The following is a 16,850-nucleotide window of genomic DNA, read 5'->3' on the forward strand; positions in this document are numbered from 1 at the left end:
ATCTTGAGTCTTGGTTTTAGTTTTGTTTTGTGACTGTAGGAAGTTACCCCGACTTGTTAACTCTCTCCTTACCAACCATTTTCAGGATTTTCCCCAAAACTTCACATCCAACTGGCACATAAATATATTTCTTATCACTCAAAAAAAAAGCAGTAAGTTCTCATACATAATTTCTTTAGCAAAACCTCCTCTATAGCACACTGTTCATATTCTTTAAATTTTATGATGTACAAAAGAAATTTGAATAAGAAAAATGTTGGTTGTATCGTAACGAATGTGACGATGTTCCTATAGTTGGTAAGGAGAGGGTTAAAAGAAACTGTCGCGTCTGTGTAGGAGACGTGGCAAGTAGGTAAAGACAAATAGAAGTAAAATCATTTTCCCCATAGACAGAAGTCGCCTGGTGCCTCTTTCATCCTGTTATAGTTGGGTTCAGTTCCTGGCAACTCGACAGATAGTAATAAACGTTAAAGTTTAACGAAATAGGTAGTAGTAGTGATTGATGTGGAATGTTATATATATATATATATATATATATATATATATATATATATATATATATATACACACACACATATATATATATATATATATATATATATATATTTATACACACACACACACACACACACACACACACACATATATATTTATAGGGATAGATCAGGTTCATAAAGCCCCCCATAGACGCCGACATCCGCTGGTAGCGGGACGGATGACCTATCGCTGTGACCCGATCCCTGCGTTTATCGCAGATGATTTTTGCCCACATACGGGGAGATATTTTTTTAGGCGATCGGCGATCGGGGGCGTGGCAGTATAAAAAAGTGGACATTTTTTTCGGATTTTCGCTGTTTTCACGTCGGATTCGTGATCAGCGTCAAATTCACAATAGGTTTGATACTAAGAACTGTGTGTTTACTCCAAAAATTGGTGAAATTAGAAATAAATTGTAATTAATAGTGAGGCTACGATCCCAGTTACTGTCTGTTATTCTATCTTTCGTCTTGCGCACAATAGTGATTACTTCTCACTAAATTATATCAATTAGACTGTTGAAGGAACGAAATTGACATCATTCCACTCTTTGTTATTGTATTAAGGCAGTCATTTTGGTAATTAGTTCTCACTAAATTATATCAATCAGACTTTTAACGTTCAAGGTTACTTGTAGTTTTGTGTGACGGTACGTTATTTCCGACTGGTGGATGTTGTGAGCATTTTACCTAAACTCATAGCATCAATAACCGTCCAAGATATTCCCATCATATGTAGCAATAGCTATAAGAGAGAGAGAGAGAGAGAGAGAGAGAGAGAGAGAGAGAGAGAGAGAGAGAGAGAAGAGAAAGAGAGAAAAATTTACTTGCGCTATATATACCGCTATATTCAATAAAGGTGCTCAAATCACTTTATAAGGGTCTTTGGCCAACATAAAAACATGTTAGACGAGACATGACTGTTAAGCGATATTGCAATTGTTTCCCGACAGAGACGACGCTGTAAACAGCGAGGTACTCATTTTAACAGTGAACAAGGTGAGAGAATGCGAGTAAAGAGCCTTTTCCAAGGACTCAATTATGCGCCACTCAGAGCGGGACTCGAATCCAGTACCGTCCGATCCAAAGGCGAGTGTCATTTCACAAGATCACATGCATAGCCGCACAAAAAAGTGATGAGAGAATAGATTCATATGTATTGAAGGAGGAGAGAGCGGATGGAGTGAGTAAAGTTCTTGGATATTTATAGAAGGAACCAAATTGACGTCACTCATCTCATTGTTATTGTTTTTAGACACCCATTTTTATGATTAGTTCTCATTAAAATATATCAGACTATAACGTTCAAGATTCCATGTAGATCTTTGGGCTGGAGTGATATTTCTGGCTGGCGGACTTTGTGAGTATTTTAATTTAACACAGAGCATCAATAGAAGGAATGAATTGGACGTTAGTCAACCCGTTGTTATTGCTTTTAGACAGCATTTTATAGTTAACTTATCACTAAGTTATATCAATCAGACAATGAACGTTCGCGTTTGCAGTTTTGTGTGTTAATATGTTATACCCCGATGGAGATGTCGTGAGTATTTTTCCAATACGCATAACATCCATACATTTGCAATCCGATTTAAGTTTAAAAGCAACGTAGACCACGGAAATTTTTCAATTTTGTGGACAATAAAGATTTGTTATTTATCGTCATTATTATTATTATTATTATTATTATTATTATTATTATTATTATTATTATTATTATTATTATTATTATTATTATTATTATTATTATTATTATTATTATTATTATTATTATTATTATTATTATTTATAAAACAAATCGACAGTGTTCCCGTGGCAGGTGAAACGGGTACTCCTCGGGACTACTCGCATTCGCACCCCCCCCCCCCCCCCACAACCACCACCGCCACCACACACACGCACACAGCTCTTTTTTTTTTGGGGGGGTGGGGGGTGGGGGCGTTGTTTGTAGAGTATAATTCAGGGTTACAATGCCATCATCACGTAGTCAAGGCTTTTTGGCATCTGCCAATCCCAAATGTCTGTGTCAAGGTCGACCGTCATGTCGCGTCAACGGGTGAGGAGGAAAAAAAAAAAAAAAGAACTGGCATATTATTATATCATTACATTGAAAATTATGAAAACTATTTTTTATTTTGTATGAAATCCTTTATAAATTTTACGATGATCAAGAACGAAACTTTTGCCATCTACCTCTTCCTGGCGCAACATTTAAAAATATTATTAAAAAAAAATAATAACACAGCATTTATTTGGCGCAATATCCACGTGCTCAAAGCGCTTTACAAGGGGTCCCAAGGCAACAGCAATATTAAACTTGAAAGACGAGACATGACGCCTGTCAGGCGATGTGACATTTTTTCCTAACAAATTCAACGAACGGCCATGTACTCATTTTACACCTGAGTACGGTGAGAAAATGTGAGTAAAGAGCATTTTCCAAGGACTCAACTCTGGGCAACGCAGAGCGGGTCTCGAAACCTGAACCTTCCGATCTGGAAGCGAGAGTCATACCACAAAACAGGGAGGAGCACTGTTCTGTCGGCCACATAACCTCAATATTAATTAAATCTTATTTCTAATTTCATCAATTTTTTGAGTAAAAACATAGTTCTTGGTATCAAACCTATTGTAAATTCGACGCTGATCACGAATCTGACGTCAAAACAACGAAAATCCGAAAAAAAATTGTCCAATTTTTTATACTGCCACGCCCCCGATCGCCGATCGCCTCGAAAAATATTAAGCAAAGCGGGCTTTGCGAGCGATGGACCGTACCTAGGTTTATCGGCCAGGTATTTGGCCACACACATTGCGTTTTCACACCGGTTTGCCTGATCGGGGTCTGGACCAGGATCATATCCGGGCGTGTATGGAGCCTTTTAAACTAATATTATGGAAGAATAACTTTATTCAAACAGTATGAATGATATCCTTGTGCACACACTTGGCCGATGTTTGCTAATTCCACCAATATAAATGAACAAGTACTGAGAGTTGATGGCAGAACTTGCTGGGACCTTGCATGAACCTCGATCAAACGGTTAGTAATAATAATTTTAATTTATTTATTCTTTATTGAGCTTTTATTGAGCTTTTATATAGCGCAATATCTATCTATCTATCTATCTATCTATCTATCTATCTATCTATCTATCTATCTATCTATCTATCTATCTATCTGTTTATCTGTCTATCTATCTATCTATCTATCTATCTATCTATCTATCTATCTATCTATCTATATATCTCTCTCTATCTATCTCTCTCTCTATCCTATCTATCTATCCATCTATCCATCCATCTATTTTCTTTAAAGTTTGCTTGGTTTTAGGTCAACATTATATTTTTCTTATTTTGGTTTGTATTTGAATCATATACTTAGTTCAAAACTAAACTTAATGCTGGTACATCAGTGAAGAAATTTAACGAGGAATACCCTTATATAACACTTCTAACGCCCGAATGTTACATATTATAGCTTTTTGAATTATTCTTTTTGTAGAATGGATTTGGAATGTCTCATAGGTCAGCAATTACCAATTTTAAAAATTTGTCTTGTGCATGACTATTCTTGGAAGACATGTCAAAAAGTGAATTTTGAAGAATTGCTGTTTGAGTTGGCGTACCACTTGCAGATTGTGATATTTTCTATCTTCTAATTTTGGAGTTCAAATATGTGTCTATGTCTCCCCCCCCCCTCTCTCTCTCTCTCTCTCTCTCTCTCTCTCTCTCTCTCTCTCATCTCAGACAGACAAAAGATGTTGCACAGTTACCACATCCTATTGACCACGATTCTGGTGATCGTAATATTGAATCCTGCACATGGCCGTGAAAACGTACGATGTCTCTGTCATCCTTCGGTCGGGAGCGCCGATGCTATTTTTAGCTTGCCACCAAAGGAAGCAACAGGTCGTAGCAAGGAGCGGGTATGTTTATAGTTGTCGCTATAATGCTTGTTGTTAAATTAGTACAAGAAGAGTGAATCCAAGTTAATGTATATATTTTTAAAAAAAGGGAAATAAAGAACTCTCATAGCTTTTCTTATAACTCTTAAGCCTTTTCCCTCTCGAGTTCCAATTCTTGTAATATTTTATCTTATTCATGTTCTATTATAGATTGTTCGAGTAATAGCTCTCATACTAATAATCTTTTTCAAGTTCATTTTCCAGGAACTGAATTATCTTTTCCTGATGAATATTTCCTTCCTGTTGTTGTACTAGTTTTGCATGTTGTTTGCCCAAAACAATATGTTCCGTTTTCAAATGTGATAAAAGAAAATGAAAAAAAAAGTAAGTTCTGACATGTCGGTTTACCGATGATTTTTTAAAACCTTGTAATTCTTTCTGGTAAAGTTGAAAAAATGAATTCAATTAAAGTTAAAGAATAATATAAATAACTCCTCAATTATTAACACTGGGATAAATTTTAGTTTTTAGATTTTGTGAACAGAAAATGAGTGTTTAATAAATCATTTGTGCTAAAACAATACATAAAACTGTTTTATCACGATAGCCCTTCAAAGTATAATGGTCTTGGCGTTGTTTTATAATCCATATCTTGTTCTTGGATCATTAAATCGAGGGTAGCTCCGTTACAAGTGGTTACAACGTACAGTAGGTATCTGACAGACAAAGAGCATTTTAGCACTAAGAATTACATCATCATCATCCTCATCATCGCTATCTTTTTAATTGTTGTCTGCACTAAAACATTTATTGAATTATCAAAAACTTTATCTTAAGACTTCTGAAAATAATCTCCAAAGGATTCATAAGATTTTATCGGATATTCGTTATTTAATCTATATTACTTAATACTCAAAAGAAAGACACGTAAAAACCATGGTCTAAGTAAGGATAAAACGATTTAATAATTTACTTGTACTGATTCTATTTAGTTTTCTCAAAATTCGGAGCTCTAATAACAGAATATACTATTTTTCTTTGTTTGTTTTTTTCTTCAGAAAATGACTCTTTACTTCAACTACAATCAGAAACTCGCTCTTTTCGTAGATTTTGGGCATCAAGGATTCGACTGGAGGTTGTTTGATGGGAAGAAAAATGTCTATTATGAGATGAAATCCAACGGAGAGTGCATGTAAGATTTACAGTTAAACCAAAGGAATAATTACATAGATCTATATAGCGATCCATTATATCCAACGGGGTTGTCGGACCTTGAGCAAGTCGCCTCGCTTTAGCTTACTTTGTAGCCTCTCACTGAGGTTGACGCCTATGCACTGATCTTCAACCAGTATACTTTTCAGCCCTGCTAGCTTGTAAAATAATTGATTTTGACATGGCGACCAGTATAATCTTACAAGTGTTCAATGGGCGATAGAGAATATATCGTTCAGACCAGAGAGAGAGAGAGAGAGAGAGAGAGAGAGAGAGAGAGAGAGAGAGAGAGAGAGAGAGAGAGAGAGAGAGAGAGCCTGTCCGGTTTGTAAGGCTTCCAATAATGGTTCTGAGGTTTCATGATTCACTTTTGTTTCAAAATATACAATTCCTAGATATAAATGTCATATATATTAGATGCTACAGAGAACGCCTTGCGATGCAACTCTACTAGCATATCACCCAATGAAGTTATTGAGTACGATTCTGTTGTATTAGGATAACCCAATCATACGCGCTTAGAATCATATACTAAGTTTCTGAGCACCAACTAGATTATAATTTTGATATCACAGTTGAAAATAAATGAGATCAATTAAAAGAGAATATAATGAGCTAGCCCATGGCATCCTACATTTTCTTGCTCGACATTTTAGTCATGAAAAAAGACCATTATTTAGTGTTGATAGTTGTATTAGTTGTTGTTCAGTCTATGATTATTTTATTTTATTTATCATCATCATGACCATCAACTTCATCATCACGACAACGACGTAAGACATTGACGACGACAATGATTGTGGTGTGTAATCATATATAAATATATCATAGAATTTTATAAACAAAACATAAATGTTCATGATGTTCATATTGAAGATTTACGCTATCCAATCCATGTTTCCTCAGCAAGTTCGATATGAAAATATTTCCAGTACAACGATGTATCCCTAAAAGTTCTGAGTTCCTGGGTAAACGTATTGAAAATGGCGAGCTGGTGGATTACTGGAAAGTCGACACGGTAAGCATTAATTGTTTTATTTTCATTAGCTGATCACTAATTTTTTTTTTCTGTTCATGAGACATTAATGATGTAATATTGTAATGATTGTGTTGATGATGATGATGATATATATATATATATATATATATATATATATATATATATATATATATATATATATATATATATATATATATATAATTTTAATATTTACCACAATGTCGGAGTCAGTCTTCATCGATGTTTCAGGCCTTTTCAGCCATCGTCAGGACTGTGTGTTACATGAGTTTGGTTTGTTGTGTGTTGTTGCCTGTTGATGTGGTTCCGTAGGTTTGTAGTTGATTAATAAGTACTTCCGGCGATGTGGACAAGTATTGTACATCTCATTTTTCGTGTTGAGTGTGGCTTCATGAGGGTGTTTGTTTATAGTATATTTCTCCTCCAGGCATAAACTACATTGTTTTGATGTTGGTGTGTATCCTGTTGCTTTAGATATAATTTTCCATGAAATGTTGTGGTCTAGTTTGTTGTCTTTTAATTTCCAAATATGTTCGCTGAGTTTTGTGGATGTTTTTTTTGTTAGTGTTTCTAAAGGTTGATGTGTGGAGGTTGTATCTTGTTTTGAAATTATTTTCCGTAGTCCAACATATAAACATCATCATTTTTATTATTATAATTATTATTATTATTATTATTATTATTATTATTATTATTATTATTATTATTATTATTATTATTATTATTATTATTATTATTATTATTATTATTATTATTATCATCATCATCATTATTATTATTATTATTATTATTATTATTATTATTATTATTATTATTATTATTATTATATTATTATTATTATTATCATTATTATTATTATCATTATTATTATTATTATTATTATTATTATTATTATTATTATTATTATTATTATTATTATTATTATTATTATTATTATTATTATTATTATTATTACTATTACTATTATTATTATTATCATTATTTCTGTTTTAAAATGATAATTAGAAATTAAAAATACTTGTTTACTATCCTCATTGTAATGCTCATCAAGGTATGGATTTTAATTTTTCTATATTGAACGGCTTCGTGATCTAATGATACGCCAAGCATTTGACCTTGCAGGTCCCTGGTTTGAGTCCCGCTCTGGGTGGCGCCAAGTTACGTTCTTTGACAAGGCTCTTAAGTCCCATTATTTCATCTTACTCAGGTGTAAAATGACTACTAGCAGATAGCGTTTACTCTCCTCTTATCACCTTTCAGAGACCATACATCACAATATTACTTTACAGAAACTTATAAAAGGGTATTTTATTTCTTCCTATTCTATACAATTGCTGAAGGAAAATTCGAAACAGACCATACCATAATTCTTTTCATTTTACTCCGTTAATTTGCCTTGGCCACAGTTAATTTCTTACGTTTACAATTTTTGACACCCTACAAAATATTTAAACTAATGAAAACACACAAGCAAGAGGTTTTTAAGGTCAGTTAAACGTCATGATTGGGTTAATAAACCGAACAGGGGTTTATCATTATGAATCTTTCCTGATAATATGAGATCTTCACATGCATGGATTGTATAGTGTAAATCTTCTATATGGACATCATGAACATTTATATTTTGTTTCTAAAATTCTATGATATGTTTGTATATGATTACACAACAAAATCGGCACAATTTTGAAAATGGCTCATATTTTGAGCTCAATTTTTCAATATGTTATTTGTGGGGGCGAAGTGGCCGAGTACATAAGGCACTGTGACCCCGGAATGTCCCGGGTTCGAGTCCCGCTTCTTTGGGCAAGATTATTAACTCCCAATTTGCTCACTTGGACAACATGGGTGATTCCTGTGGGCAACAAACATCTTGTTTGATGAATTATCTATATTCCTTCGTGGAATGCCTAGACGACGATATCTTATGAAGTCGTGGCGGAAGGGCATAATTTTTAAATATTTGTATTAATTAGGCAAATTTTGATTCCTCCACAGGGTTCACCCGGCTACCAACTATCTGTCATCAGTGACAAGACTTGTTTCCCGCTAAGGGATATACAAGTACCACCAAATCCACACATAGAAGATACTTTTTTCTATAACTTCACAGAGAAAATTTCCGACCAAATCTTCGAGAAGGATGTTACGGGTTGCATTCCTGAAAAGTCACAAACTACTGAAAAACCAACAACCTCTGCTGAAAAGAACAAACTTCTTTTTGAACTAATTAGCAAAATTTTATCAGAAATTAAAACGCTGTTTAATTATTTACTCCAATAATTTATAATTTATAGTCCGACCGTTGTATGTTTCTAAACTTGTTCGGGTTATTTTCACGCACCCGATAAATATATATATATATATATATATATATATATATATATATATATATATATATATGTGTGTGTGTGTGTGTGTGTGTGTGTGTGTGTGTTTGCTTGTTTGAAATTTTACCTCAATCATACCCAATTATTCAAATAAACACACCACTTGTTCAAAGCGACGAAATCTCTGAACCGAAAACCATTCGAGAACCCAAAACTACAGGATAAATTTGGCAAACAGACAACAAATCCCAACGATATCCTTGACATTGTAACTGACCACTTCCAGCAGAAATTTCACAAACAAGTCTCACAAATATCGCCCTTCTCAGGAAACCCTAGAGACCTAAACAACCGCATAACAACAACTGAAGTTAGAAATAGCATAAAGTGCCTAAACAATAACAGATCCCAAGGCGAAGATGAAATTCCCGCTGAATTGCTGAAATGTGGTACCCTCTCCCTGGATCTGAGCATTGCAAACATAATGAACAAAACATTCTCAACACACAAAGACTGGGACATAAACAGCGGTGTCCTAATTACAATACAAAAACCAGGAAAAACGAAAGGACCCGTAAACAACCTGCGCCCAATAACATTACTGAATACCATAAGAAAAACACTGTCAACTATTGTCCTCAACAGAATTAGACCGAAAATAGAAAATTATCTATCACATAGCCAAAGCGGGTTTCGCCAAGACCGAAGCACATCGGACGTTGTATGGACACATAAATGGTTGGCAGCAAAGGCACTCAAAGAAAACATATCCATAACAATAACCGGAATCGATATGTCCGCAGCCTTTGATACGATCGACAGAGGAAAACTTTTGGAGATATTAACAGAAATAGTAGACGAAGACGAGCTCCGAATAATCCGATTTCTCCTCAGCAACACAAAGATACAACCAAGGATATACGGGGCCACAAAACAGACGCAGTTCGAAAGTAACATCGGGACCCCCCAAGGAGATAGTCTGAGCCCGATTCTGTTCACAATATACTTAGAACACGCTCTGAAAGAAGTTCGAAAAGTCATTCCAAAACCAACGACTCATATTGAGAATGCAATCCCTAGAGAAATCGCCTATGCAGATGATGTCGATTTTATTGGATCAACACCAGCAAATATAGACATCATACAAAATACCCTCATGAAATATAACCTCCAAGTCAATGCCAATAAAACCGAATTTACAACAATATCGAGGAACAAAGAGGAATGGAAAAGAACAAAGAAAGTCGGCTCACTAATTGGAGACACCGAGGATGTACAAAGAAGAAAACAGCTATCAAACGCCGCACTAAGTAAACTCACCAATGTATGGATTAGAGGTGACAAAATAAAGAGAAAAACCAAACTGAAACTGTACCATGCTCTTGTAAAACCGGTACTTCTGTATAACTGCGGCACTTGGGCGTTGACAAAATCCGAAGAAGAACATCTGGATGCCTTCCATCGCACACAGCTAAGAAGGGTACTGGACATCAAATACCCCAAAAAGATCTCAAATGAATCACTCTATAAGATCACAAAAGAAAGACCAATCTCCCTTGACATTTTACAACAACGATGGCAACTTTTCGGTCACATACTACGCAGGGACAAAAACATACCAGCAAACCAAGCCATGTCGGGATACTTCCAAAAACACGGGAACCTTTTCAGAGGAAGACCGATCACAACACTCCCCGTGATCCTAAACAAAAACCTCACAACACTTGGACAAAGCATTAGTCTCATAACGGCAGGGGACCTTGAAAATCTGAGAACCCTAGCAGAGGACCGGCAATATTGGAGACACCTCACACAGGAAATACTGGAAACAGCCAAGGCGACCCGATCTTTCGGTCGAGACGCGAAAGGCATCTAAGTCAAGTAAGTCAAAGACACCACTTGTAATGAGTCAGCATGCGTCAGTACTTTTCATTTAAGCGTATCCAACAGAACATCTCCACGTTAAAAAAAGATTCTTTTGTTCGACAATGTGGCTTTGTGGTATGACACTTGCTTTCGGATGACTCGCTTAGCGCTTAGTTGAGTCCTTGGAAAAAGCTCTTTACTCACATTCTCTCATTAAAATGAGTACCTGGCCGTTAACAACGTTGTCTCTGTCGGGAAAAAAATGTAATATCGCCTACTAAAAGGGGTCATGTCTCGTTCTATATGTTTTGTGTTGCTGTTGGTCCTTTCAAAGCGCTGGCTTTGAGCACATTAAAAAAAACCTTGAGATTTTATATAGCGCAATATCCACTTAACGTGTTAAAAGCGCTTTACGGTTAGTGGCTTTTGCTCTATAGAAATGCTCTAGTCGTTTGTTTTTTCTCTGAGTTTGAGAACATTATTTTCTCCAAGCGTTTAACTGAAATAATTTATAGAATGTTTTAAAATGAAAATATGATTTGGATGTGCGGCTATGTGATCTAGTAGTTTGTCACTCGTCTTTGGATCGGAAGATCCAGCTTTCGAGTCCCGCTCTGGGTGGTGGATAGCTGAGTCCTTGTAAAAAGGCTCGTTACTCACATTCTCTCACCCTGCTCAGGTGTAAAATGAGTACCTGGCCGATAACAGCTATATCTCTGTCGGAAAAGTTGTAATATCGCCTAACAGACGTCATGTCTCGTCCTATACGTTACACTTGCTGTTAGCTGTGTACATCTTGTAAAGCGCTTTGAGCACATTTAATGGATATTACTCTATATGAAAGCTCAAGTTGTTGTTGTTAATGTGAATATAAAATGCTTAACAATGAGTTTATTGTAAAGCTCTGCAGAGCACTGTTAAGTAGATCCTAGATTCTATGGGGTCCCGTGTGCGCCTTTGGTAGCAGCAGCAGCTTCATATGGTTCTCACACTACTATGTTATGACGCTCGACCATGGCTGACTAGATTAAACTATAGTTGCGCTCGACCCAATCAGCGAAGTCCGGTCCGCATTCGTGCACCGTCGCGAACCCGTCCGGTAGCATCGCCACAACACACCACTCAACTAGATACTCTGCGGTTTCTGGCAACTTCTCACCAAGCTTAGAGGTGGAGCACTCCCTTCACACTTAAAGAGGAAGGGATCATCAATCCTGGATGAGGTTGAAATCTGATACCCCTCCCTTGTGTCCATCCAGCAGTGATTGGGTTGTGAATCTGTTTGGTCTGGTGGAAAGTACTTTGCATTAGCTAGACTGTCGTCCTATCTAAAGGAAGCAATCAATAGCTATAATCTGTTTAAACTTTATATAGACCGCAGTGATGGACTACACTAGACTCAATGACAAAATCTATTGCTGTCATTGTTCATGATATTTTATGATTATAATTATTACGATTATGATAATATTGGTGATAGTGATATGGTAGATGATGATGGTGATGATGATGATGGTGATCATGATGATGATGATGATGATGATGATGATGAGGATGAAGATAATGATGATGATGAGGATGAAGATAATGATTATTATTATTATTATTATTATTATTATTATTATTATTATTATTATTATTATTATTATTATTATTATTATTACTATTATTATTATTATTATTATTATTATTATTATTATTATTATTATTATTATTATTATTATTATTATTATTATTGTTATGCACCAAAGGCAGTGCATACAAAAACTGACATGGAAGCCAATGATGAGATTATTTTCCTCACAAAATTCTAACAGGAGCTCTCCATTTGTCCTTTATCTCTAGGCCCAATCCCTTACGACCCATTTCATTTTCTCTTTCTTTGTTCTCATTTCCAACATTTTCAATTAGGTCACCAAGAATCAGGAACACTCTCTTTCCACGAGAGTGTTTAGTCTTTCATAAAAGTAATCTTTCTCCTCCTCAACCTTTTCTTCTTGAGGAGTATAACAAACAATGACTGTAAGTTTTGAGTACTTTGGATCAAATCTGGCTCTCAGCAGCTTTCGTTCATTGGTCCCCATTCAGTCAGTGTCTTTTTCGCAAATTTTGACAAAAAATCAGGGCCACTCCATTTAAGAGGTGGCCAGTCAAAAGATCTCTTTGCCACTCATCACTCCAACGTGATTTACAAATAGAAAGGACACCTAATTTGTATCTGTCTATCTCTTTCATGATCTGTGCAAGATTTCCTGTTTGATACAAAGTTCGAACATTCGGGTTGCTGTAAGGGTTTGGGGTAAGCCGTGTACGGTTTGGGTCCTGGGTGTACGTATTTGGAGCGAGTGGGTTTGGTCATCTATTTTCGGTTCTTTTTAGTTAGGTTAACCGATTATACCTCACATGTATTAAGAAAGTTGTGGAAAATTCAGTTGAACTAATCTGCAGTTAGAACTGTTAGAATTTGAGGTATAGAAAAAGCGTACGGATTTGGGGCAACCTACCCTAATGCGTGTGCGTTTTCTATCGACCCTGAATTCCGGCACCCAAGTAGATGAAGCTGCTCTACAATGCCTTTTTGAGTGATTCATTATTGGTGTCATGCACATTGCACAAACATTGCTGGAAAATTCAACCAACAAGAACTTGTCATGAGTGTCTAGTTTTGCTACTCGTTATGTAGTACAGATTTGTGGTTGTATTGTTGTACACAAATTAAAACGATTTCTTATCACAGCAAAGCCGGTGTTTTGTTGATTACATTTTATATAATTAAATTTGAGTGAATGTACGATTTTTCGTTTTGTATACTTTAGCCGTATGATGTTGTTGATTTTCTTTTTGGGTTCTTGCTGATTATACGCCGAGCAATGCTTGATCGGGACCAAAGGGAACGGGATAAGCAAAATCAAACAATTAAAAGGACATAATAGGATTCAAAACTATTATGTCACGTCCGCCAGCAACGGGCAGCTTGGTTCTAAACAAAGAAAATCGGTACTTTTTATTCTTCATGCTGGTTAGAACTTTTTCACATGTCATGTGATCAGAATGTATGAAAGTCAAAACATGATCAGATTTATAATGTTTTTTTTCTCCTCTGGATAAACTTTTATGCTCGTCGGTGAAGTTCCGATAGTTTAGAACCAGTTACTAAGTTACTTTGCGTCATTACGAGGGAAGTGACGTCACGACTGTTGAATCCTATTATAATATAACCATTATTGCCAGATTTTTATACATGGATTAACGGGAGAATGTGCTTCATACCATATAATATTCAGACCTGTTACTCACCAAACTAGCATAAGGAGCTATCCACGTGTCCAAACTTGATTATGATGGAAGGGAGAAAACGTGATCGAATTGATGACCATGATGTCATCGGAGAGTGTAAAACTCGAGTCACGTCCACATAAGATTTTTTACACGAGGTTCAAACTTAAATTCATTTGACTGGTCAATCCTTCCGCTATCTGCTGTTGGTTTCGAACCGATTTTTAAACCATATTTTAAACAACCTGGTATAAGTAGGATGGTGGGACTAGCCAAATTTTGACCATATCCCTAGGTTTTTAATTGCTCTAATTTCATAAAAACAGCATGCCTAAGATTGTTATTCTTTGTCCTATCTGCTTTAATTGTGAACAAATTTCCCATCCCATCCAAAAATCGATTATTTTTTCGACTCAATTTATATTTTCTTTAATTTTCATATTTCAAATCCATTCACTTAAAAAAAAACACCCTGCATCAGGTAAAAGTAATATATCTATTTTTAAAAAAAATAATATTATAAGATTTTGCACAAAAATGATAAAAACTTGGGTTTAATCCCTCTTTTGGCATTTTGGTTTTGCCTGAGCAAAAGACTTATCCCCCATACTCTATCAGCATTATTGGTACAAGTGCCTGAACCACACCTTTTCTGAATTTGATTCAACCAAATATCGGAACTGTCTATTCCATGTGCGTCCTAATTGTTTACAAGTTGTCTTGTTTCACACAGAGAAGAGAGTGTATAGCATAAATTTGCTCGATAATTGAACATTTGAGAGGCCAGTCAGAAAGCTTCGGTTTGATCCCCTAAGTAATTGAGAGAGGAAAGTCTGCACATGATAGCCATATTTTTGTGTGGTTGGATGGCTCAGTGGCTAGTGTGACTGCTTGCTGATCTCTCTCTCTCTCTCTCTCTCTCTCTCTCTCTCTCTCTCTCTCTCTCTCTCTCTCTCTCTCTTTCTCTCTCTCTCTCTCTCTCTCTCTCTCTCTCTCTTCTTTCTCTCTCAGCCAGGCGGAGGGTGCCGTATCAGCTGGATCCCACGTTTGGCTCTGACACCGCGATATTTTTATTTTATTTTCACCTCGCACTTCTCCACACCTTTTATTCCTCATCGACTTAGACCCAGTAACCTGTATGGGGCTGATACTGCTCTGAGAATGATAACTTCGATGTTATTTTACAAATGGGAAGAGCGGACTTGTTGGTCTTATTTACTATATATATATATATATATATATATATATATATATATATATATATATATATATATATATATATATATATATATATATATATATTCACTTCTGTGTGTGATCTGTTATTCCTGAAAACAAGTAAATGAATGACCCTTAAAAGAGATAGTGTTATATTTCTTAACGTTTCACCGTTTAATGTTCTGGTTACCTTTGGGAGGAGAAGTAGGTGTTATGATGAGATTTCTGGCAAGCTTATTGACTTGGAGCAAACTCCTCGTATCGCTATCGGGTCAATTCAATTGGCCAAAACTCCTTCAATAATATGTGCACGTAGACTGCGTTTTAAGTCATTTTAACCATGACCCACAATTCGCAGTGATGACACCACCCCTTCCCCCACTTAAAAAATTGCCTTGATTCTGGTAATAATAATAATAATATCACATAGGAGGACAGCGTGGCTCAGCAGTACGGTCTTTGCTTCGTACCCGAAAGGTACCGAGTTCGATCACCCACCACTGCGATGTGTGGCCTTGAGCAAGTCACCTCGCCCTAGCTCAAATTGCTATTGGGTTATTCCTGGGTTATTCCCTTGGAATAGACCCTTGAGACAAAGTTCTCCTATGGGATGAATAAAAGGAATTATTTTTTTTAAATATTGTTTATTTTTAAACGTTAAGCACAAAATCTATCTAACAATCTGATTTATTTACAATTGATTAAAGCAATCTGTTAATTGAAGGATATTTTTATACTTTATATTTTGCATGTTGATTTTATGACCACTTAACTTGTGCGGCTATGGGGTCTTGTGGTATGACACTCGCTTTCGGATCGGAAGGTCCTGGATTCGAGCCTCGCTCGACGCATAGTTGATTCCTAGGAAAAGGCTCTTTACTCACATTCTCTCACAGTACTCAGGTGTAAAATGAGTACCTGGCCGTTAACAGCGTTGTCTCTGTCCGAAAAAAATATGATATCGCCTTACAGGCGTCATGTATTGTCCTAAATGTTAAATGTTGCTGTTGACAGGTCCCCTTGTAAAGCGCTTTGAGCGCTTTCAGTGGATATTGCGCTATATAAAATCTCATTTTAAGCTCATTTAAGAAAAAAAAAACTTTTCTTCTTTGCTAAGTGATTTAAACCCAATACATTGTAAAAGAACTCCACCTGTAGGTAAATTGAATTGGAAGGATAAATACACTGTTAAAATACTTGATATGTCTCCTTCAAACAAGATCATGATAGTTTGGCAAATATTTGAATTTGTACCTTTTATCTAAATTTCATTAACTCAAACACTCGTTTATAACTTGCAAAGATAGATTTACTCTGTAAACCCGGTATATTTATACAAGAATTCGTAAAACGAAAGTTTATTTGCATGAAAAGCTGAAAATTATAAATTCCATTTAAGTCAAGAGAGTTGTGATATTAAAGTGGTGTCAATTTCTAAAGTTGCTTCTGTCCTCTCTTAAATAATGCCGAGCTATTGAGTGCTTGATAT

At 35.7% G+C, this 16,850-nt stretch overlaps 1 protein-coding gene across 1 annotated transcript; it reads left to right on the top strand.

Moving 5' to 3' along the window:
- The first annotated feature begins 4,297 nt into the window (after window positions 1–4,297).
- LOC144979172 (uncharacterized) lies at window positions 4,298–8,954 on the top strand. Its single transcript, XM_078925781.1, has 4 exons — window positions 4,298–4,465; window positions 5,503–5,636; window positions 6,563–6,674; window positions 8,670–8,954. Exons 1-4 carry the CDS (start codon window positions 4,298–4,300, stop codon window positions 8,952–8,954), a joined length of 699 nt encoding a protein of 232 aa, XP_078781907.1.
- Window positions 8,955–16,850: the final 7,896 nt, after the last annotated feature.

This window comes from Berghia stephanieae, chromosome 9 (assembly GCF_034508935.2).
Source record: "Berghia stephanieae isolate SIO BIC M18660-M18661 chromosome 9, UCSD_Bste_1.3, whole genome shotgun sequence".
NCBI lineage: Eukaryota > Metazoa > Mollusca > Gastropoda > Nudibranchia > Aeolidiidae > Berghia > Berghia stephanieae.